This window comes from Microtus oregoni, unplaced genomic scaffold (assembly GCF_018167655.1).
Source record: "Microtus oregoni isolate MIOR12 unplaced genomic scaffold, Mior012 000025F_ref0000491, whole genome shotgun sequence".
Classification (NCBI taxonomy): Eukaryota; Metazoa; Chordata; class Mammalia; order Rodentia; family Cricetidae; genus Microtus; species Microtus oregoni.
Window position 1 is genome coordinate 12,581,493 of NW_024543084.1, and position 23,850 is coordinate 12,605,342.

General features: G+C 49.4%; 1 protein-coding gene and 1 non-coding gene across 2 annotated transcripts in view; one reads left to right on the forward strand and one right to left on the reverse strand.

The window, feature by feature from the left end:
• The window catches only part of Ak8 (adenylate kinase 8), a 118,226-nt gene that overhangs the window by 31,256 nt on the left and 63,120 nt on the right, over window positions 1-23,850 (forward strand). Inside the window, exons 6-10 of the mRNA XM_041674942.1 lie at window positions 4,382-4,463; window positions 4,955-5,026; window positions 6,041-6,241; window positions 10,439-10,570; window positions 14,383-14,472. Coding sequence (XP_041530876.1) covers window positions 4,382-4,463; window positions 4,955-5,026; window positions 6,041-6,241; window positions 10,439-10,570; window positions 14,383-14,472 — 577 coding nt within the window. The remainder of the gene's footprint in view (window positions 1-4,381; window positions 4,464-4,954; window positions 5,027-6,040; window positions 6,242-10,438; window positions 10,571-14,382; window positions 14,473-23,850) is intronic.
• Trnal-caa lies at window positions 5,794-5,866 on the reverse strand. The gene has a single exon. It is a non-coding gene; the product is annotated as a tRNA-Leu (tRNA).

Consider the following 23,850-nt stretch of genomic DNA (forward strand, 5'->3'; position numbering starts at 1 on the left):
AGAAGCCTCCTCCCTTAGTTTCATCCTTCAAGTCAGAGCAGACCCGAAGGCCCCTTTTCCTTTTCCTAAAGTCTCCAACCCACACAGGAGGTCATCCTAAGCCCAGGAGTCAGGAGGTGTCCCTTGTTTTACTGCCTTTCCGTGGTCATTGGGAAGCCGGCTTCTGCTTGGGCGATGTGGGTGAGCGCTGTTCCTTTGGACCCGGTGCTGAGATCTACTGTGGACTCATGCTCAGGAAGGAAATACTAAAATCAGGTCTTTCCAGGAAGGCCTGCCTCTTCCACCTTCCAGAAGTGACTCAAACCTGCAGTCCCAGGACTTGGAATGCTGAGGCAGAAGGATTGCTGCAGCAGGCACGAGGCCAGCCTAGTCTACATACCAAGACCCTGTCTTTAAAACAAAGAAAAGGGGGGGGGGGCTCAAAACTGAATGGCCAGCTCCTGTGTAGAGGAAGCAGGCAGGGCTCATGATTTCCACTCCCCACTCATCGTAGGAGATGTGTGTACGTGTGCATGTGTGTGTGTGTGGGGGGGGGTGCATGCATGTGTGTGTTTAAGAGTTTAGCTGAAGTACCCAAGATACTGGTCCTCTCCTCCCCATCAGAAAGGGAGAGATCGGGCTGCAGCCATGCCTCAGTCCCTGCAGATGCTCACATCTGTAGGGCTTCCTCTTCCTCTTCCTGCAGTCCAGCACTTTGTTGCCTATAACAAGGACTTGAGGGATCCTAAGCTGTTAATTTTTTCTCTCTTTTGCTTCATTAGTTCTGAAACCAAGGCTCTATGGCAGTGTTTCCCTGTATAAAGAATTAATGAAAGCTTGCCTGGTTTCTTCAGTGTGCTTTAGGGTGTAAATTTGTTTAGGTTTTTATAAACACATCAGTGGAGGGGGCTGGCACCTGAATATTTCACTAGTGAAGAAGTGTGGGCCTGATAGTATGCACCTGCACACGTGTGTGTGGGCCTGATAGTATGCACCTGCACACGTGTGTGGTGCCTGATAGTATGCACCTGCACACGTGTGTGTGGGCCTGATAGTATGCACCTGCACACGTGTGTGTGTGAGCCTGATAGTATGTACCTGCACGTGTGTGTGTGGGCCTGATAGTATGTACCTGCACACGTGTGTGGGGGCCTGATAGTATGTACCTGCACATGCGTGTGTGGGCCTGATAGTATGTACCTGCACACGTGTGTAGGGGCCTGATAGTATGTACCTGCACATGCGTGTGTGGGCCTGATAGTATGCACCTGCACACATGTGTGTGGGCCTGATAGTATGCACCTGCACACGCGTGTGTGGAAATCAAAGGTCAGTGCCTGGTGTCATCTTTTTATCTCAACCTTGTTTATTTGTTTGTTTTTGAGACACAGTTTTTCTGTGTAGCCTTGGCTGTCCTGGAACTCACTATGTAGACCAGGTTGGCCTCAAAATCAGAGAACTGCCTGCCTTTGTCTCATGTTTGGACTGAAGGCATGCACCACCTTGCCTGGCTCCACCATATCTTGAGATAGTCTCTCTCTGAATCTGGAACTTTCCATTTCAGTTAGCCTGCTGGCCAGCAAGTTCCTGAGGTCCTCTTGTTTCTAGTTTCCCAGAGCTGGGCTTTAGGCACATCAGCACATCTGATTTTTTTGTGTGTGTATCCTGGGGAATACAAATGTGGGCACCTACGTTTGTGCACCAAACACTACCCACTGGGCCATCTCCCCAGCCTCTGTGCACTTTTGATTCTAAGGAAAAATGCCCTTTGCCAGAACCTGCTCTCTGTCTGTAAGTCAGGATAGGAGGTGTGGGCTCACCACCCCCTCTGATTACAGAGACACTGAATCCTTAGGATGACTGGGGAGGGTGTCTGGCAAGAGGGGGGTTTCTATTGCCTCCCTTCACTGTGAAGTGGACTTGAAGCCATTTGCTTGGTTGTGCTCAGTCTTAAAAAATTTACTTTATTGCTTTATCTGAGTCTCCAATCTAAAGGTGTAGGTAGTGTATGTGTGTGTGTATGTGTGCATGTGTATATGTGAGTATTGTGTGTGCATGTGTATGTATGTGAATGTGTGTATGTGTGTATATGTGCCTGTGTGTTTGTAGGTATGAATAGTGTGTATGTGTGTGTGCATGTATGTGTGTGTGTGTGCTAACTCTAGACTCTCTGGACTTGAAAAGACTCTAGCAACTGTTAAATGCAAAAATTGCTAAGGGACAAGAAAACAAGCAGGGAGGGGAGTCATTGACTTCTGCCATAGAACATCAACTGCTCATGAATTAATCTACACACCCAGTGTTATCTCAGAATACTCAGAGCATCTATCTCAAGACAGCAAAAAGTGTTTTGATGCTCACCTGAAAGAATGCATTTTTAAAAAAGAAGAGAAAATGTGTTCTGTTTAATATTAAAAAATTATAAAATTATAACTTTAAAGGTTAAATAAAAGTAGGCTAGTAATCTACAGATAGGAAGAGGTGACGGGCAAGGTCATGGCGGTCATCACAGCTTGAGAAGAGAAGTGTCAGCTAGGGAAGGGCTGTTCCAAGGTTGGGACAGCTGGGAGCCTTGAGGCAGCAAGTTAGATGTTAGCTTCATGTGTTCACAAAAGAAAACATGGTTCTATAAATATTAAGTGTAAACACATGTGAGAACGCAGCTTAAATACGAGTGAATATTTACCTCCTCTCATGGTAGGAGAGGCCTCTTTGTGCCTCCACCAATGCCAGAGTCCAAAGCAGGAGAGCAGGCACCGACTCAGCAACAACAAAACCAGCATCTTAAAAACAACGCTGTATATGCTTGACAGCAACCGTGGAAAATGTGGTGACAGTCTCTGCCTAAATGGCTGTGGTAGTGTTTACAAAGTGGAGTCACTTCTTAATATGTAAATTAAAGCAGTCCAGGGCTGTGTTATATTTTGCTGGACAGGTTTTCTGCAGGGTAGCGTCCAGCATCGGGAATCATGCCGGGAATGGAGACAGGTGCTCTTCCATCAGACTTATAAACTGTGGTGCGATGGGGCTTGGGAGGTGGCCCAGCAATGAAGGGTGCAGCAGCTCTTCTGAAGGCCTGAGTTCTGTTCTCAGCACCCACATCGGTGATTCACTACTGCCTTGTAGCTCCATCTCCAGGGAATCTGATGCTCTTTCTGGCACCGCCATGCTTGGCTTTGCTCCTAAGGGCCCCTTGTCTCAGCACTTCTGTATTCAACACACGGAAGGACTGTGTACCCAGACATGTTCACCAGCCTTATTTATGATGCTGTATCAGTCAGGACTTACAGAGTGAATCTCTCTATATAGAAAGGGAGTTAGAGGCTCCCTTTATATAGAATGACTTAGAGGCTGTGGTCCAGCTAATCCAACAATGGCTGCCTATGAATTGAAGAGATCCTGAAATCCAGTAGTAGTTCATTCTACAAGGCTGGATGTCTCAGCTGTTCTCCAGTAGATACTAGAATCCAGAAGAAGAAGAGGAGGAGAACGAGGAGGAGGACGACGAGGAGGAGGAGGAGGAGGAGGAGGAGGAAGAAGAAGAAGAAGAAGAAGAAGAAGAAGAAGAAGAAGAAGAAGAAGAAAGAAGAAGAAGAAGAAGGAAGAAAGAAGAGGAAGAATGCAGCTCTAATGCCAGTGAAGGAATGGACTTGCTAAGAAGGTCAAGAGCAAGCAGGCAGAGAGAGAGGGAAGTATAGCGGAACGGGGGCTTACTTCTTCCATGACCTTATATAGGCTTCCAGATTAAAGGTGTGTTTTCCTACCTCAAAGATCTTCTGGCTCCAAAGTCGAGTCAGCAGCCGCAACGGGTGATGCGGTTGTCAGGCATGCTTCTTTGTTTAAAAGGCCCCAGTTCCCTTTAGACCTTCTAAAATATAATCTAAAATAGGGAGGGGCAGCTTAGGGGGTAAAGGTGCGTATTGCTGTCAACACTGATGACCTGAGTTCTACCCACATGGTAGAAGGAGAGAACTAACTCTTGAAAATTGCCTTCTGACCTCCACATGTGTGCTGTGGCAAGTGCACACCCACCTACACACACACCTACCTACACGCACATATACACACCTCCCACCCACTCACACATGCACACACCTACACACACACCTACCTACACGCACATATACACACCTCCCACCCACTCACACATGCACCCACCTACACACACACCTACCTACACGCACATATACACACCTCCCACCCACTCACACATGCACACACCTACACACACACCTACCTACACGCACATATACACACCTCCCACCCACTCACACATGCACACACCTACACACACACCTACCTACACGCACATATACACACCTCCCACCCACTCACACATGCACAAAATAAATAAATAAATGTAAAAGGGTTAGTAATGAACCCCTTTATGCTCTTTCTCTAGGGCTGGATCCTGGACGGCATCCCTGAGAGGCGGGAGCAGGCGCTGATGATCCAGACTGTGGGACTGGCGCCCAGGCATGTCAGTGAGTACAGTCCCGGCCCCAGCTGCCCCGAGCATGCAATATGAATATGAACCTTGCTCTTTAACACTGGCTCCCTCCCACCCTCTCCCCTGGGCCCAGTCATTGCCCATGGGAGGGCTTCAAGGGCCTGGAATCCAGAAAGCAAAAAGGCACATTAGGTAAAACCTAGCTTCAGCCACAAAGCTAACTGTGTTGAGTGCTTGTCATGTAGAAAAAGCAGGGAATCTCCATGCTGTAGGTCTCTTTAGGAAACCAAGGGAAAGGTGGCGGGGACCAATCACAGAAAAGGTCTACACGGCGATTTCCCACAATGAAAAGTGCTGAGCAGTGACATGTTCCACCGTGGACTGTCTTTGGGATGGTTTAGTGCCGTCTAGGAGAGGTGGGTGACATGGGGGTGTTGAATGTCATCACACAGCAGAGGTCCTGAGGTTCAGATGTGTGGCACCTGAGCCCTGCACACCTGGTTTGTTCCTTTCCTCTCTGCCCAGTTGTGCTTAACGCTCCAGACACGGTCCTGATCGAGAGAAACATGGGGAAGCGGATCGACCCTGATACTGGAGGTATGATGGCCCCACCCTCACCCCAAGGGACTAAAAAACTGTAAAGGGCTGCCCCATCCTGCCCTCTGCTCCAGGACCCCAGGGGAGCACACGGAAGCCCCAGCAGGCAAGAAAAGAGGCAAGGCAGAGTGAAAGGCAGAGTCTTGTTTTCGGGGAACTGGACTCTCTGGGTTGACTGTGTCCAGGAGTCTGGGCTCTAAAGAGCTTGCCTTGAGTCTCGGAACCACGCCCTGGGGACCCGGTACAGGGGGCTGGTGTTTGTCCTGGGGAACTGTGTGCCCCACACTGCTTGCTCCAAGTGTGGAGGAATACGGCACATGAGTTTCCTGAGAAAATTGTCCTATGCCACAAACGGGATCTAAAGTGGCCACATCATTGGGGTTGGAAACAAGGGGAAGGTACCTACCTCTCTCGGATTTAGTTTTCTCTGGACTTGGGGTAAAAGCACGAATTGCTCTGAGGATGAATTGAGGATGTGGGCTCGTCTCAGGGCCTACTGCAATGTCAGCACTCAGGAATCTGTGGCTGCCCTTAGTCCTGGGCTGAGGGCACCGCTGTCCTTTTCCTTGACATGAGCTGTCATATAGTCTAGGTCAGCCTTGTGCTTCCTGCCTCCATTATAAGTGGCCTAAGAATAGAGAGCCACTTGAGGGTCCCCACATTTGGGATGTCCTGGAGGGAGGAGAATGGCATACCAGCCATAGGTCTGAGAAAGTTGTCATGACTCCACTAAGTATGTAAACGCCACAAGCCGCCACACTTGGTCTATTAGGTGCTGGGAATTGAACCCAGGACCTTGTGCATTTGAGGCAAGCACTCTACCAACTAAGCTACATCTATCCTCAACCCATCATCGTCTTTTTATTGTTGTGACTAGCAGCTGATGTTATTTGTGCATTGTTGTATGTAAGAGCCTTGATGGCTGGGAACGGTGAGTCACATGCCCTGGCAATGAGACAGGCAGTGCAGGCGGCAGCCCTGTGTGGGTACTCCAACGTGCCTCTCCCTGTGCAGAGATCTACCACACCACCTTCGACTGGCCCCCCGAGCCTGAAATACAGAACCGGCTGATAGAGCCAGAAGGCATCTCGGAGATAGAGACAGCGAAGAGGCTGCTGGAATACCACAGAAACATCATCAGGATTCTTCCTTCCTACCCCAAAATCCTGAAAACCATCAGCGCAGACCAGCCATGTGTGGACGTCTTCTACCAGGGTAAAGGCAGGCTGCCCCACGTGGAACCACACAAGGGCTGGGGTCCCTCTGACCACCTGACCACCCTGCTCATCCCACTACCCCTCAGACTGGCAGCAGCAGCAGCTGGGATGTGTGTGGGGACCCTGAGTGACAAGTTGATGGGCCATGCAGGGACCTCTGGGTGTGACTCTATCCCCAGCCACAGAGGGTTTGACAGTGTATGGGGGGGATAAAGAAAGGGAGGGGTATGATGGTAGCGAAGACTTGAGGCCTGATCTTGAATAAGAAGAAAGAGAACTATATAAAGATTAAGACAAAACACATTTATTATCAACCCAAAGCAGGCAAGGTACTCCACAAGCCGGGATCGATTGCCCACTGCCTACCACCAGACTGCATGGCCATCCACATAAGTGATAGGCGTTCAAGGGTTATTTATAAATATTAAAAAAATATTTAAGTTTTGATGTCTCAAAATCCACTTATCCCCTCACGTGTGCTACCAGGGGAAAAGGCACTTAAAGTCTTTCGACACAAGAAAGTGACAGCAGACATTTGAGGCCCTTGATGGCCCCTTTCTCGCAGGTGCTTTAAATCTCTTCAAGGAAATAGAATTGAGACGATGGTGTGGCTCAGTTGTAAAGTGTTGGCTTCCACATAAAACCTCACATGGTGGCATACGCCTGTAATCCCAGCCCTCAGCAAATGCAGACAGGAGGAGCAGAAGATTAGGGCCTCTCTGTTATACAGAAACTTTGGAAGCCACCCTGGACAGCATAAGACCATGTGTTGAAAAAAAAAAAACAAAACAACAGACCAGGCGGTGGTGGCGCACACCTTTAATCTTAGCACTTGGGAAGCAGAGACAGGCGGATCTCTGTGAGTTCGAGGACAGCCTGGTCTATGAGAGCTAGTTCCAGGACAGGCTCCAAAGCTACAGAGAAACCCTGTCTTGAAACAAAACAAAAGACAAATCATTTTAAGTCAAGTGTGGCAGGACATCTCTGTAAAGCCAATGCTTAGGATGCTGAGGCAGGAAGACAGACAATTTGTGGCCAGCCTGGGAAGTATAGGTTGACCCTGCTGCAAAACTTTAAATTTGAATTTGGAAAAACTCGCAGGGCTACTGGTGTGGCTTCACTGGTGGAGCGCCTGCCCAGCATGCCCCCAAGGCAGGGCCTGCACTTGCCGAGTAGAGGCAGGGATATCAAAAGTGCAAAGCCATCCTCAGCTGTGTAGCAAATTTGAGGCCAACTGGGGCTCATATGACCCTATCGTAAAAGGGGAGAGGGAAACAGCGTTTGTTCTGTGAGCATGAGGGTCTAGGTTTAATCTCTAGCACCCATGTAAAAAGGTCAGGTGTGACAGAAGATACATGTAATCCCAACGCAGGGAGGTACAGACAGATGGATCCCAGCCTCACCTACTCGGTGGTCTCCAGGCCCCTGGGACTTTATTTAAAAAGACAAGTCGGATGGCTCCCAAGAGTGTCCTCTGACTTCTACACAAATGTGCACACACACTCATGGGTGCCTGTGAGCAAGCAAGCACACCTCACACACATCAAAAAGATAAGTGTCCTTTTGATTGGGTGTGGGTTTCAGACACTTCTCTGTCAACCCTCTGCAGCCTCCTCTGAGGAACCCCAGGCCCCCTGCTGCCTGCCATCACCAGTGGGCAGGCGTCCGCAAGGTGGTACTGCGTGCCATGTCAGGTTGAGACTGCCTTGAATTTCCCAGAGCTCTGCATCTTGATAAGATCTTTAGTAGCAAACACATGCTTTTAAGATGAACATCTACCGCGTTAATCTTATGCCACAGTTCCGAGTATACACATTAATTACTTCTAAATTACTTAATTAAATTTAAAAGTTCATATGATCATTCATAAAGAATTCATGCCTGGAATTGTAAATAAAAATGTGAGCATCTAAATATTAATTATTATTAATTAATAATGTGGAGCGATAAATTGAAAATCGGACTGCAAGATTCCCTCTGTGTGGTTTTTTTAATCCCAGTGCATCCAGACGCCATCCATTTCCAAAAAGAATAACTGGATGTGGAGACTGTCTGGGGTATCGTTACTTCTAATTAACTTAGCTATTTACTGTAAATTAGGCATCATTTGTAAGCAGGCTGCTTCGCTGTAGTGTCTGTGCTTTTCAGAGGTTCTGGGTCACAGAGGCCTGAGAACTGAGAGAGCTATGGAAGGATCTCCTGCTTTGGGCTGTTCTAGAGGAGGAACGGTACCCCAACCGAAACTTCGAGAGACTTGTCATGACTCTACCACCAAGACTCCAGACAGCACTAACTGTCTGTACAACAGGACAAGGATGATAGCTCCCTCATGGACTGGCAGGCCAAACATATTAATATTTAACTTAGCAGTTCCCACGTTGCCACGGTGCGATGTCTCCACAATGGTGGGGACCACAGCCTTGGCGGTGGTCAACTCTAACTCACCTGTGCTGCTAGTTCTGAAAAGAAGGATCTGTAAACCCTAATGACCCAGTGAGACGATCCTGTAATGAGTTCAGAGTTCAGAGCAGGGGCGACAGCTCAGTTAGGAGAGGGCTTATGCAGGCATGGGGGCCCAGAGTTTGGATTCCCAGCACCCTCCACCAAGGCTGGCAACATGAGTTTGATCCCCAGGACGCACAAGGTGGAAGGAGAGAACTGACTCCCTAGCACTGCCCTTTGGTCTCCTCACACGCATGTGGAGTGTGCATGGATGCAAACTAATAAATTCAATTTAAAAAACATGAAAGGCTGGCCTAATGGCACAGACCTATAATCCTGGTTATGGGGAAGCAGGGACAGGTAAACTCCAGGTTCATTGAGAGACCTAGAAATATAAGGTAGACAGTGACTAAGGAAGACAACCAACATTGACCTCGAGGCCCCATATGCAGGAACTTCTATGTACACATACAACACCCCCACATAAACACACACATGTGTACCCATGGATAAACCATACATGCAACCCCCCCAAAGATTTCAAAGTCTGTATAAAGAACAAATACTGCTGGCTCTTAATTGGGCTCCTTTTGCCTCACCGCCTCCAGGGGAAGACAGCTGACTATGTTCATTTGTACATTTATTGGTTGTGCTATTGGCATCTCGTGGGTAGAGGCCAGGATGAGCTTCAAATGCCACTTAAGCCACAAGATTGGAAAATCCCATGATGGGCACACCTACAAATCCCCCATAAGATGAGCCCTTCCTTGATAAAGGAAGATTGGCAGGTGTCACTCAGAGCTGCCTTTACGCCTGCCTGAGGGCCTTGGCAGAAGGTGAGGTCTTGGGGAGGAGACCTTGTTTTGAAGGCTGTGCAGACCAAGTCTCCAGCCTCTTTGGTGGCCAGCTGTCCTATGCAGATTCCTACCAGGCAGCTCTCTGGCAGCCCCTCCTCCTGTTCTCACATCTCCCCTCTTCCTGGTGGGCACAGAAGGGGACCTACTTGATGTGAAGTACCCCTTCCCTGAACTTTCTGGCGTCCTGTGCCTTCCCACAGTGAAGACTCCTCTTTGTTCAAGATGTTCACCCCTATCTTTCCATCCTTCTCTTCATCAAATGCCAGAGGAACAGCACAGGTCAGGAGAACTTGGCGGAGACTGCCTGCTCCCGTGACCTTTTTCATTACTGCCTTTTTGGAGTCTTGGAACAAAGTTAGTGTCCCTGGAGTGAGGCCGTACAAATAATTCTCCACCGATTCCCAAGTCCTTTAGAAGTCCCTGCACACCAGGCCTCTTCTCAGCCCTCTGCACTTATCAAAGCCTTTGTGCGACACACAGCACTCGCCTCCCCTAGGAGACCAGCCTAGCTCTGGGGCTTCAGGTTAGAGGCTCAGGCCGGATGAAGACTGGAAAGCGCCTAACTGAACAGTAAATGAGAGATGCTTTCATGTCTAGGGCAGCCTACCACCTCCAACACACCCAGTTGGAACTGGGGGCAAACACGGCTGCCTGACGCTCGCTGTGGAGCGGTTCCAGGACAGTGCTTAGAAGCTGCGTCCCTCCCTGTGCACCTCGGTGCCTGGCCGCGTGGTTCTTCTGCGGTTCTTCCCCCTGATGATTCCTGGGTGGTCCAAATGTCAGGTGCACTGAAGGGTCCCGCTATGCTTCAGGCCGGCAGAGCCCACGCAGGGGTGTGAGCAGGCTCCTTTTCTCATCGGACCTGGGTTTGATATTCTCATTTCCTCTTGTTCCAGCTCTGACTTACGTCCAAACTGGCCACCGATGCAATGCCCCGTTCACCCCCAAGGTGCTGCTATGTGGGCCATTGGGCAGTGGAAAGAGCTTGCAGGCGGCCCTCCTGGCCCAGAGATACGGCCTTGTTGACAGTGAGTATCTCACCGGAAGTGTGGCTAACCTGCCTCCTACCAGCCCGGGCTTTGTGTGTCCCTGGCTGTTGGGAAGAAACAGTAACCATTCTCCTTCCTGCTCTTGCCTATTAACCTTTCCTACTTAGTTCACCTCTGTCAGCATAGAAAGTTTTTCTTCAGAGGACATCGCCATGAAGACAGTAACCCATTAATCACAGCCACAGCCCAAGGGGCCCCAACATTTTCCAGCTGTTCATCTTCATGTCCCCTGGAGCACTCGCTCCCCTCCCCCCCAGCCCGCCCCCCCAATGCTTCCAAGCAGCCCCTCGCCGCCGGGCCCTGCAGCCTGGCTCAGCTCCCCCAACCCAGGTCACTGTGACAACAGGCAACACTTTTCTGCACCAGAGGAAGAGGCCTTTCTCTGCACAGTTTCAGTAAATATTTTACCAGGCGGGGAGAAAAATATTGAAATCAGCTCTCGGGGTCTTTTGTGATGTAGTCCCAAGTGGCCTGGGCCGCTGGCCTGTGTTAGTGGGATCGGGCCAGGAGGGAGGGAGAAGCGGCTGCAGACCCACGGCGTGGTGCTGGGGTATTTAAAGGTGCTGCTCCCCTCTACCCACCGTGTGCCACAGCCCACTAACCTCTCAGAAAGTGACTGTCCCCAAAGACACCAATATGCACATACACCGCCCAAATAGTACACGCATGCAAGTATATCTAGAGACAGAATATAACCATGCCACATTTTGAATAAATGTGTGCCTCTTAAGATGTTTGTCTTTTAAAGACACAGGGGATGAGGTGGAGAGACAGCCGTGCCGTTACCCACACTTCCCCAGGCTTCAGTTCTTGGTAAGATGCGGGTTCCCACCTCCCCTTGTTTCCTCTGAGCCTGAAGAATTTCCTTTAACATTTCTTTCCCTTAACAACTGCCAGTGACAAATTCTCTCCCTTTCATATGTCTGAAAATATCATTTTCTTGCCTTCATGTCTGAAGAATGCTCGTTACATATAGAAACCTATGTTGGCAGGCCTGGTTGTGTTTTTCTTCCCTCTCCCAGCACTTTGAAGGCGGTGTTCCACTGTCGTCTGGCCTGTGTGTTCTGATGAGAACTCAGATTATTTTTGTGTCCTGTCACCCTGCCTATAGAAGCATCTTCTCTTCCCCTCTGGCTGCTTTTAGGATTTTCTCTTTCTCGTTGGCTTTTAGCAATCTGAGTACAGTTGCTTAAAGGAATGGCTTACTTGATGTTTATCCTTGCTGGGACACACAGATTCTTGAATGTATCTGTCACCAAAATCTGAAATACTGCCCCCGCTGTGTTCTGGGTGTTCTATGTCCCTCTGCTCCACTCCCTATTTTCTGGGACTCTGGTGATGTGTGTTAGCCTGCCCGTCACAGCCCTGACCTGTCCACCACCCTGCTCTGTGCCGTTTGAGATTTTTCCATTCCTCCTTTCTTGCCTTTAGACACAGCCATGTTTCTCGTTTACCAGATTGTATTGTCCAGTTCCAGGATTCTCATCTGGTCCCGTTTTTCTGGTTTCCATGTCTCAGCTGGTCCCCATCTGTTTATTCATTTTAGCCATCTTTTCTTTTAAAGTTGAAAATGCACTCTGCTCCACTGCCCTGCAGCCTTGGTGTGCTAATTCTGACGATCTATTGTCTGCTGGTCTGATTCTGTGGTCCATTTCCTTTCTGCAGCCTTGGTGTGCTAATTCTGACATCAGATCGATTGTCTGTTGATTGGCTCTGAGTCCATTTCCTTTCTTGCAAAAGTTTGCATCTTTTTCTGATTTTTCCAGTAGTTTTCATTTTCATCCTTGGACACGTTGGTGCTTGTGTTGAGAGTGGATTTTGTGCTTCTGCATTCAGAACTTTAAGTTTGGGGTCAGCGGGATAACTCGGGGGGTAGCACACAGGCTTCACGGCCTGAGTTCTAGACCCAGATTGAACAAGATGGCTGAGGAAAACTGCCTACTGAGAGCTTTCTTTTGACTTCCACACATGGGCTAAGACACTTGCATACCTGTGCGTGCATGCATGTACACAGACACACAGACACACACCATAGAAATCCAGGTGACAAGGATCAAAGCCCAGGGCTGCCTGTCACTGGAGCTGCAAAGCATGCCTCCCCATCTTTCTCTGGCTCCCTGGCCTCCTATGCTTCCTTCTTCTGCTTCCCTTCCTTCAGATACACTACCCACCGTGCCTCCTCAGCCAGAATTGGAGGCTGAGCACTGGATTGGAGGCTGAGTACTGGGCTCAATGTACGGACCTGCATTTGGGTCCCAGCCCTGTCACTTACCAGCTGACCGGGTTATTAGCTCTTTGAGTCTCAGTTTCCGTAGGAAAGGGCACCGGATGGTTGTCAGGACTGAATAATCAAAGGAAACAGCACAGTGCGTCACGGACAGACTCTCACACTGGTCTGTGTCTTGTGCTTTCCTCAGTTGTCGAGGACTAAGTCTGGGGTAGTTGGTCTTTGCTATGCAGATCATTTCAGGGTTTATTTTGGTTTCTTTCATATGGACAAGAAAATCCTTAACTGAAGGTTATAAGCCAAGATTGTATGACTAACAATATAGCTTTCAAGCCTCCTGGCTGGGGCTGGAAAGATAGCTCAGTGGTTAAGTTCTACGTGACCTTGAGGAGGGGAGTTTGAACCCCACCCACATAACAGGCCCCGTGTCCCATGCATGCATGTACTCCAGCTCCAAGAGGATCAGAGACAGGGAGATCTCTGGGGCTTGCTGGCTTCCAGACTAACCAAGGTTCAGAGAAAGACCCTGATTCAAAGAAACAGGCAGAAAGCGATAGAGACACCTGACACCTTCATATGACTTTTTACTCTCTCTCTCTCTCTCTCACAGACACACACACACTCATGCATCCCCCCCACACACACACACACATTTGGGCTGAGGAGATGCTCAGGGGCTAAGAGAATGTTCTGCTCCTTATAGAGGATCTGTGTTTGGTTCCCAGCACTCGTGTCAGGTGGCTCACAACTGCCTGTAACGGCAGTTCCAGGGCATCTCGTGGCCTCTCCTGGCCTAAGCAGGCATCTGTACACGTGTGCACAGACACACAGGCATAGGCACCATTGAAAAACAGCTCTGGCTTTGACGAGGGATGAGAGCCTGTGGGGTTTTGTTTTTGTTTTGTTTTTCACTCACTATTCACTGACCAACCCCTCCCATGTGCTGGCCCTGGGTCAAGACTGAAGACATAGTGGGGCAAGACAGAAAAGGCCCCACTGCAGTGGGCATGCAGGGAACGAAGAAAGTGGCACCCACCAGGGGGGCTCCAGCAGGGTCTTCAGTTAGGACTTAGTGTGTCTGAGATGCCCGTTGGTTCTTTCACGAACCCACCATCCCTCCAGCACCGTGCCAATGGAAAGGCTGGGGTACCACCATGCTCCCCTACCCCCGTGAATCAAATTCTGTGAATATGAACCCAGCATGCCCCCACTGCACACTGTTCCTCCACTGCAACCCAGAGAGCGCCAAGTCTTCTTGGCAGTTCCAGGTATAGCCAGGGCCCTGCAGGAGCCTCCCTGTCAGCGACAGCCTCGTTAGTGTCTTCCCGAGCGGTCCATTTTTAATGCTCTTTGGCAAATGCATTCCTTTTCATTCTCCTTCTCCCTCTCCCTTCCCTTCCAACTTCCTTTTTGATATTTGCTTCCTCTTGGACGCCTCCCACACACCCTTTTATATTTTTTCGGTGACCTTTCCCGCCCCAGCAGGCAGTAAGCCAGAGTGTCTTTTTTCCCATCTTTCCTTCTCTTTAAAATTTAACAGTGTCTCCACTCCTCTCCCCCTCAGTCTGCTGCGGGCAGCTGCTGAAGGAAGCTGTGGCGGCCAAGTCAAGCTTAGGGGAGCTCATCCAGCCGTTCTTTGAAAAGAGGATGACAGGTAGGCCACACTTGCGGCTAACCGCCAGCTTCAGGGCTCCAGGGCAGGTGCTCTGTCCACTGTGGGCATAGGCCGGGAAAAGGGGGGGCAGGCATTTGGGGATACAGACGTGCCCCGGTTTGTGTGCAACAAGCTTTATTGGACCACCAGAAATCATGACATGGAGACTCATTATTAATTATGAATGTTCAGCCTTAGCTTAGGCTGGTCTCTCGCTTCTTCTCCTTTTTTTCTGACTTAAATGAACCCATTTCTCTTAATCTGTGTGCTGCCCTGAGGCTCGTTTACCTCATCTATGTGCGACTGTCCATCCTGCTTTCCTGCCTCCTCCGTGTCTGTCTGTCTGGCAGGCTCCCCAGCAGGCTGGCCCCCAGGCTGCTGGCCAGCTCCCCTTTTCTTTCTGCTCACCAGCCCCGCCTATCCCTCCTCTGCCTCACTATTGGCCATTCAGCTTTTTGTTAGACCAATCAGATGTCTTCAGCAAGCAAGATAAAACAGCAACACATCTTTACATAGTTAAACAAATGCAGTATAAACAAATGTACCACATCTTTACATAGTTAAACAATTATTCTGCAATACAAACAAATGAGACACATCTTACATAGTTAAACAACTATTCTATTCCACAACAGCTGTGGCTTGCTATTCTAGTGGCATCCACATCTGGTCCCACGCCAGGTAAGTCACAGATGTGGTGGCTTGCCACTGGTGGTTTAGAACATTCTATTTCTTCCTATTAAGAAGGTTTACTTCTCACAGATGGCCCAGAGGAGGGTTTGCTAGGGAAGCAGGATCAGATAGCATTTCCATGGACCTTGTGTCATTTACAGTCTGAAAACATTCTTGGATCTGAGTTTCTAGAAAGGGCACCTCTGGACCCCTCTGCTTCCTGAGGCAGGGTGTGTTGGGCAGCCTGAGAACTAGTGTGTACCTGCGATGTTTTCTGGCCTGGTTCAGATTCCAGTCATGTGGCCCCAAGAAACCCCCACATGCTTCTCAAAGGTCCGAGCATCTTGGCAGTGAGATGGAGAGAGGAATCTATGCACACAAGATTTTCATGACCATTGCCTGGACCATCAATACACAGGGTCCAGGAGGTGGAAAGCAAGGGCAGCTGGACTGGGACACAGCCTAGTTGGTAGAGCACCTGCCAGGCATGCATGAAGCTCTGGGTTGGATCCTCAGCACCACATGAACTGGGTGTGGTGATGCTCACCTGAAATCCCAGCACTTGGGAGTTGGAGATTATTCTCAGCTATATAACAAGTTTAAGGTTATCCTGGACTATGTGGGACTCTTCCTCAAAAAGAAAAGAATAATAACAACAGTAGCAACAGTAGCAGCAAGCACAGTGGCACCTGATGTGTGTTCATGAGTCCTGCCCCTGCCCTACACAGTGCCAGGCTCCACACTGCAGACTTGTGCACTGAATGAATGAACAGGATGTCAGAGCGTGTAGCAGGTGGCCTTGGCTTTTGCCCTGTGCCATGCTTTTCGTGACTGTGTGAAAAACTAGCTCCCACCAGCGAGCACCTAGGAGAGCAGAGCTAAAGACAGTGACCAAGTCAAGGAACACAGCAAATAATCATGGACTTTGCAAGGGATGGACCCTTCCTGTAACATGTCCACATGCCCCTCCTCATATGAAGTTACAAAAAAGTAAGTATTTGAGTAGTTTCCAAGTTTGCATCTCTTGGGTTATTTTATGAAGTGTGTTTTCTTGTGTATATAAGCTGAACAGCATACCCAGTTATCCACTGAAGGACTGCACCAAAAGCCATGCCCATTAGCAATGACGTATGGAATGCTGCCCCTGTGTGCATGCCTCTGTCAGTGTGTGCCTGCCACCTCTGTCTCTTTGCCACCTCTGGCTGTCGCCAGCATGTTTGCCTGCTGTTGCTGATGTAGCAGATTTTGTTTATTTTATTATGGAGGTCAGAAATCCTGAACTGAATGAAGGGCTGTCCAGGACCTGCCTTTTTCTCGCAGCTCCTAGAGGCTTCCTATATTCCTCGGGCTGCTGGGCCCTTCTCCCTTTCTGAAGCCAAGCTGTGGAGAACATCTGTGTCCTGCTCTGTGCCTCTCTCTGTCTCTGTCTCTCTCTTCTGCTTTTCTATGTAGACTTACTCACTCTGTAAACCAGGCTGGCTTGGACTCACACAGATCTGCCTGCCTCTGCCTACTGAATGCTGAGATGAAAGACGTGTGCACCTCACCTGGCTATTCCTGGATTCTTTGAATAAGGACCAAAATAATAACTCACACAAATGTGCAGAAGTAGAAAGGAAGCTTCACTTAAAATCAAAGCAATAGTGCGGATCAGAAGCACCCTGTTGACTGATAGGGACCCCAGGAGTGGCTGTTGTTCAGGGCTTTCTATTTATAGGGTTTCAGAGAGGGAGGAGTTTGGTTGTAAGGAGCCTAGTGAAGGCTGGTCTCTGTTTTGATGAATAGATTGTGTAAACCTTCCTTCCCATAATGTATCTGGTCTTAACCACACTCATTAGGCGTGGGCATAGATGCTAAATAGAGAACTTGCCCTAAAAATGTTCTTCAAGGACACAGTTTTTCTTACTACACATACTCCTAAAACCAATCTAATCTGTCCCAACCCATAACCTGTAGTTGTTGGGTTGTGTTCAGGATTGAGTGGAAATGGGGTGTTATCAAGGGACCCACTAAGGAGAGGATACTGGTTAGATTTTGTCAGCTTAACCCAAATCTAGGCATACCTGGGAAGAGGGAACCTCAATTGAGAAGTTGCCTCCATCAGATTTGCCTGTGGCCATGTCTGTGGGCTCTTTCTTGATTGCTGATTCATGTGGGGGCCCACTGTGGGTGGTGCCATCCCTAGGCAGATGGGATTGGGCTGGAGAAGAAAGGTGGCTATGCAAGTCATGGGGAACAAGCCAGAAAGCAGCATTCCTCCATAGCCTCTGCTTCAGTTCCTGCCTCCATGATGTCCCTCTGCCCTGGCTTCCCCTCTATGATGGGCCATAACCTATATGCCAAATAAACCCTTTCTTCCCCAAGTTGCTTTGGGTCATGGTGTTTATCAAAGCAGCAGAAACCAAACTAGGACCAGGAGTAACTTGTTTCCATCGTCTAAAGCAGGCATAGCTGCAGCTCAATACAGGCAGGAGTTCTTAGGCTGCGGAACAGGTTGCTGAGTGCATTGTTTGGGGAGGGGCATGTGCATGCGTGGTCCAAACCAAGTGGATGCTGAGGTTGTTAAGCTGTTCCTTATGCTTGCTGCCTCAAGGGTCCATTGGAGGCTGGGGGAGTGTTAGTCTGCCTACCAGAAAAATAAACTTTGCCGATCTGTATTTAGTTGTGACCACCTTTCTGATTATAAGTGAGGTTGGTAAGGTTGAATATAATATAAGATATTTGTTCTGTGCATTTCAGTTTGTGTGAATTGCTGTGGCTTGTGTTCCTGTTAATAAAGCGCTGGGGATAGAACCCTAGCACTAGGCAAATACACTGCCCCGTACCCTAGCCCCATTGTCAGCGGAGGTCTGGGCTGTGTGGTTGCCCGACTGTTTGCAAATGCTCTTTGCTTCGGTGTTGTTGGTTCTCCCACCAGGTCCTTACACCGACTGTACGCTTAGGTCACAGGTTAGTTTTGAAGATTTGGTATTGTTGCCGGAGAGCGTGACAGCTTGTCCCCACCCCTGACAGTGACAGTGGGCGCGTCATTGTCACCCCAGAGGTGCTGTTCACTGAGGCACATGGCTCTCTAATTTTCTTCCTCTGCCTTTCTCACTGGGTGTGGATGCCAGGCATTTGGCTTACTCAAACATCTCTAAGGTGCAATTGGGAGCAATGGGGAGCCATTTCGTCTCAGGATGTCTGGCTCCTTCAGCCTCCACCCAGCCATGCTGAGGAGGCCCTTCTGAGGCCCAGCTGACAGACATGGCTCTCATCATGGCCTGGGGTCTTGTGACTATGGAAACAGGTGTGTGTTTTTCTGGACGGCTCCCTCCTTGGTGTTTTATCCCTCCACACCTCTGTGTTTGTTTAGACAATACACCACCAGCCGTTCATGTTTCCTACAAATTAACGACCCAACAACCACCACTTCCAGACCTTCGCAACAGAAGCAATGCATTCCGCCGTCTTGTCTCACAGCATAGCAAGAGGTGCATTTACATAACATCTCCACCCAGGGCCTCATTAGTGGACTTGGGAGAAGCTGCCAAGCCAGCCCGAGTGCCGACCTTGGAGAGGGGACACACGCACTGTGTGGAGGGGCCACTTCCCAAACTCTGGGGCAGGAGGGGCGCCAATGATGCTCCACAGTTGTGTTTTGAGGGGAAGGTGAGGTGGAACAGAGGCCGGCCAGACTGTGCACAGCCATGCCTGCTTCCTGGAGGAGGCTGTCTGAGGAGCGGTGACGTCTGTGATTGGAGAGTGCCCTAGTCCCCAGGTGTGTTGACACTCAGGTGTGAGGACTGTTCCCGAATCCTGACCCTGTGATGGTTAGTGTTCTCTGTCAACCTGACCTGCAGCCGTTACCTAGGAGACGAGCCTGGAGGCATACACCTGTGCAGGATTGTATTAATTATGGGAACTAGTACAGGAAAACCCAGCTTGCCTGTGCGCAGGAGCGTTCCCCTGCAGGGATCCTGGACTGTGCAAGTGGAGAACGGGAGCCGAGCAGCAGCCTGCATTCATAGCTCTCTGCTTCCTGGTTGTAGCTGTGCTGCAACCAGCTGCGTCTTAGTCAGGGTGACGATTGCTGTGATGAAAAACCTGACCAGAGCAGCTTGGAGAGGAAAGGGTTTATTTGGCTTACACTTCCACATTACTGTTCACCACTGAAGGACGTCAGGACAGGAACACACAGGGCAGGAACCCAGAGGCAGGAGCTGAGGCAGATGCCATGGAGGGGTGTTGCTTACTGGCTTGCTCAGACTGATTTCTTATAGATCCCAGGACCACCAGCCCAGAAGTGGCCCCACCCACAATGGACTGGGCCCTCCCCATCAATCACTGATTGAGAAAATGCCCTACAGCCAGATCTTATGGAGGCGTCTTCTCAACTGAGGTTCCCTCCTTTCAGATGACTCTAGCTTGTGTCAAGCAGGCACAAAACTGTCCAGGACAAGCTACCTCAGGCTCACACAGCCTAGACTTTCCCACCAGGATAGGCTGTATTTTCACCTGTGAGTCAGAATAAGTCATTTCCTTTGTGAGTTGATTTTGTTAGTATTTTATCATAGCAACAGAAAAAGGAAACTGAGGCAGAGCCTATGAAAAGGCAGTCCCCAGAGCAGCAGGGAAACACCATCAGCTGGAACTAGCAAGGAGAGATGCAGTTGGGATCTGAAGTCACAGTCCTCCCCGCCTGGGGAAAGTCACCCAAAATGTTCACATCCTGATGGTGGGCCTGGGAGATAGACTCTCAGACCCTGCCCAGGACAAACCTTGGTTTGGCAGAGGCAGTAGTGGAAGGCAGATGCTCAGAAGGACCCCCCTGAAAGAAGCCGTGCCATGTCTTTTACACCCCATGTCAGAAGGTCCTCTTGGATGCTAAAGGACAAGTTGGTAAACTCTGTCACACTTTTGAGATTTAGAAGGAGACCACACAACCACAGCTGTTCCTGTTACTTACAGTGTGTGTGTGTGTGTCTGTGTGTATGGATAGATCTTGTGTGTGCATGTGTGTATATGTGTGTATGTATGTATGAGTATGTGGGTATGTCTCTCTGTGTCTGTGTGTATGTATATGTATGTGTTATGTGTGTATATGTGTGCTTGTGTATCTGTATATATGTGTGCTTGTGTGTATGTGTGTGTGTACATGGGAGTCTATTCAGGCATCTCAGATGCCTCTCTTCAGATTCCCACACGTATTCTAGTACCTTCACCCTGAGTACCAACAGCAGTCTTAGGAATGTGGATATACCAAATACCTGCAAGGTACAGAGGGTTTGGCTAACTAGGCAGAGAGGGTTATAAAAACAGAATCAAGTGGGGGGGGGGGACATCAAGGAATGTGTCACGTGCCTGTAACCACAGCTGTAGAGGGCAAAGAGAGATCAAGAGGTCAAGGTTATCCTCAGCTACAAAGCTTTAGGTTTGGGTTTTGATGGGTTTTATTTGTTTGTGTGTTGTTGTTGTGGGAGTATTTTGTTTGTTTCTTGTTCTTTGAGACAGGGTGTAGTCCAGTCTCTGTGTAGCCCTGGCTGTTCTGGAACTCACTGTGTAGAACAGGCTGGCCTTGAACTCAGAGATCCACCTGCCTCTGCCTTCTGAGTGCTGGGATTAAAGGTGTGCACCACCACTGCCTGGTTTATAGCTTAAGCTTGAAGCCAGCCTGAGCTACATGAAAACCTGTATCAAATAAAATAAAGAAAGTAAAAAATACAGAGAGACACAACTGTGGTCCAGAAGCCCCTGGGAACTCTGAGCTGGTTGCTGTCACTGCCATGTGTCCACCCATCATGGAAACTTCATCCCAAATCAGTCACCTCAGACTCATCTGGGAACCCCTAAGTCCACTGTAAACCCTCTGCTCGCCCATGCTACTGTTCCTGACCTCCTGGTCACCTTTCTCACAGACAAGCCCTCCCTGCTGTGGCAGGCTCAGGTCCTGTCCTGTTTCCTCTCCCTGTGCATGTCCCAGAGCCTCAGAGCTCTGTGTCCCTGCCACCCTTGCAGTCCTGTCACCGGCTCAGCCTGGTGGATCCATATGTCATCTTTCCCCCCATGGAACCCCTTCCTCTTGAGTCCCCCAATGGACCTCATGATGTTCTGTCCCAGCTGTGACCTTTGTGGACTTAGTGATGTTCTCTTTCTGTCCTCACAGATGCTGCCAACACCTCTTTCCTCTCAAATCAGCAGCAAAATTAATAACCTGACTGTTCACTCCCCATCTTTCTACGTTTTCTGGCCAAAGGACCCCAGGGCCCCATATTGGCTTGTCTTCAGTCTCTCAGTCCCAGCTCTAGGCAACAGCACCACAGAGAGAGGGCCAGTGGGACACTTACTCTGTGCCCCGGACTTTGAAATGTATAGGTCTGACCTTTCAAACTCCTTCTGACTTGAGCTTCAGTACACACAACGACTCTATCCCCGGCGTTCCATGCGAGCCGTTCGGTAGGCAGGCAGCCTCCCGTACAGCCCACAGGGCCTGGTCTGACAGCCAGGCTCTAGCTTCAGGTATGTTTTTGCCTGGGTAAGAAATGAGTAAAAAGGATTCCAGACTCTTGGAAAGGTGAGTTTGCCAGCATTTCTGATCAGCACCGCCAGCCTCCTTTGCCTCTGTGGAAGCCCACAGTGCTCGCCAAGGTTCTGTCCCAAAAGCCAAGCAAGGGGGCTACGAGGTCTCCATGTGTGATTGCAATGATGGTGTCTACAAGTGGTGTCGTGTGTGGCTCCTTCCCCTGGCTTCAGTTCTCCCAAAAGGTGTTTGTCGACTTTCTGAGTTTCAGAGACCCAGAGCTTCCTCAGGAAAGTGGCCATTGTGACTTTGTCTTCCAAATATCTGGTTTTCTCACCTTGCTTGGCTGTGCTGACTCACCTGGTTGGAAAACATGCATTGCAGGAGAGCGGGCCCTTGTTCCATCCCAGCCACCCAGCTAGCTTACACCTGAAGTAACCACACAGAAACTGTATTCATTTAAACATTGCTTGGCCATTAGCTCTAACTTCTTATTGGCTAACTCTTACATCTTAATTTAACCCATTTCTGTTAATCTGTGTATCGCCATGTGACTGTGGCTTACTGGCAAGATTCTAACCAATATACATCTCAGGCAGAAGATCCATGGCATCTCCCACTCTGCCCTTCTTCCCAGCATTCAGTTCTGTCTTCTCTGCCCACCTAAGTTCTGCCCTATCAGGCCACGCAGTTTCTTTATTGATTAACCAGTGAAGGCAACACATAAACTGAAGGACCTCCAAACATGTGCTGTCATTTTGGGAGCTAGAGTTCATTTACAGATGTGGTCCCCTTGGTGACTCACTGGCACCCCGCCTTGGTTCAGGAGGGTGGTGTCTGCCCCTGATCTGGTCATTGGTCTCATCCTTGGATATTGCTTGAGTTTTCAATAGCGGAGAATTAGAAACAGCCGAAGGGCAGGGGTCTGGTGGTGCATGCCTCTGATCCCAGCACCCAGGAAGTAGACGCAGGTGAATCTCTGAGAGTTCCAGGCCAACCAGGACGACACAGGGAGACTGTCTCAAAAAAAATCACAAAACACCAACAAAACCCAGCCAAAGGCCTAGCTTATCTTTGCTTTAAATATCGTGAGCTGTCCACAGCAGGCTTGGTCCCATCAGGACCCTGCCTGCAAGGACCCATCTCTCCAGTGGGGCTTTTTGGAACTGGGTTCTAGCTTTTCCCCTGCTCCGGTCTCTCCGCGAGTGGAGAGTCATCCACCACGGCTCTGCCTAGTTGGCTCTTGGCATCCTTGCAATGGACTCCCAATTCACCTGTCTGACAACCAGCAGTTAGAGCAGGAAGGCGCACATTCCTTGAGACATCCTAGGCATGCGCCTACTTCCAGGGGAGACTATAGCTGTTTAATTGGCATAATAAAAATGACAGTTCTGGTATGTTTTGGAAAAGATCCTTACCTGGAGTTAGTAGCATTTCTTCCCACACAGCCTCGATTTCCTAAACATGCCTGCCTAGTAAGGTCCCTCGAGGTCTCATAAAATCTCAACAGAGGTGGGAGGTCTGAGGGAGATTTGAGACCCTCACTTGAACAATCACCTAGCAAAACTAGCTAGCGTAACTCAAGCCATGCAGCCCAAACTGGGACGATTACAGCAATTCGGAGAGCATTCTGCGAGTCCGGGTCCCAGGAGGCCGCCTACATCAGAGCCTAGTTGCAATGCCTCATTTTGTTTAAAATGGGGAATTAATATTCTCATTGCTAAATGCACACGAAAGAGTCGACAATAGGCTGCTCTCCCCTTTTGTTTAAAACTTGCAAAGAGCTGCGGAGTTGAAAGACCATGCAAAGCCCCCGTCTGAGGAGGCAAGAGGAAGCCGATTCTTGTTTGGAGCCTGTGCTAGCTGCGAGCTGCCTTCCCGCCGCCGAGGGGAGACCCTAGGGGACCTCTGCCCGCTACCAGCAGCCTTCCGGTGTGGTGTGTTTGTAGGCGCTGAAGACAGCGCAGGCCTCTCTAAATAATTTACCAGTTGATTAATAGACTCACAGGGGTATAATTAGCGGAGGAGAGACAGCGGGCACAGTAACCGGTACACGCTTGGGGGAACAGCCAGCCTTTATTTTTCTACAGAAATTTTCTAGGGTGCTGGGCGTTTGAAGCTAAGTTGGGAAGAGCTCAGCGCCTCTTCTCTTTTGAAGTGGAAATAGGACAGTTTGAATCCGTCGAGTTTAATTTTTCACAAGCTTT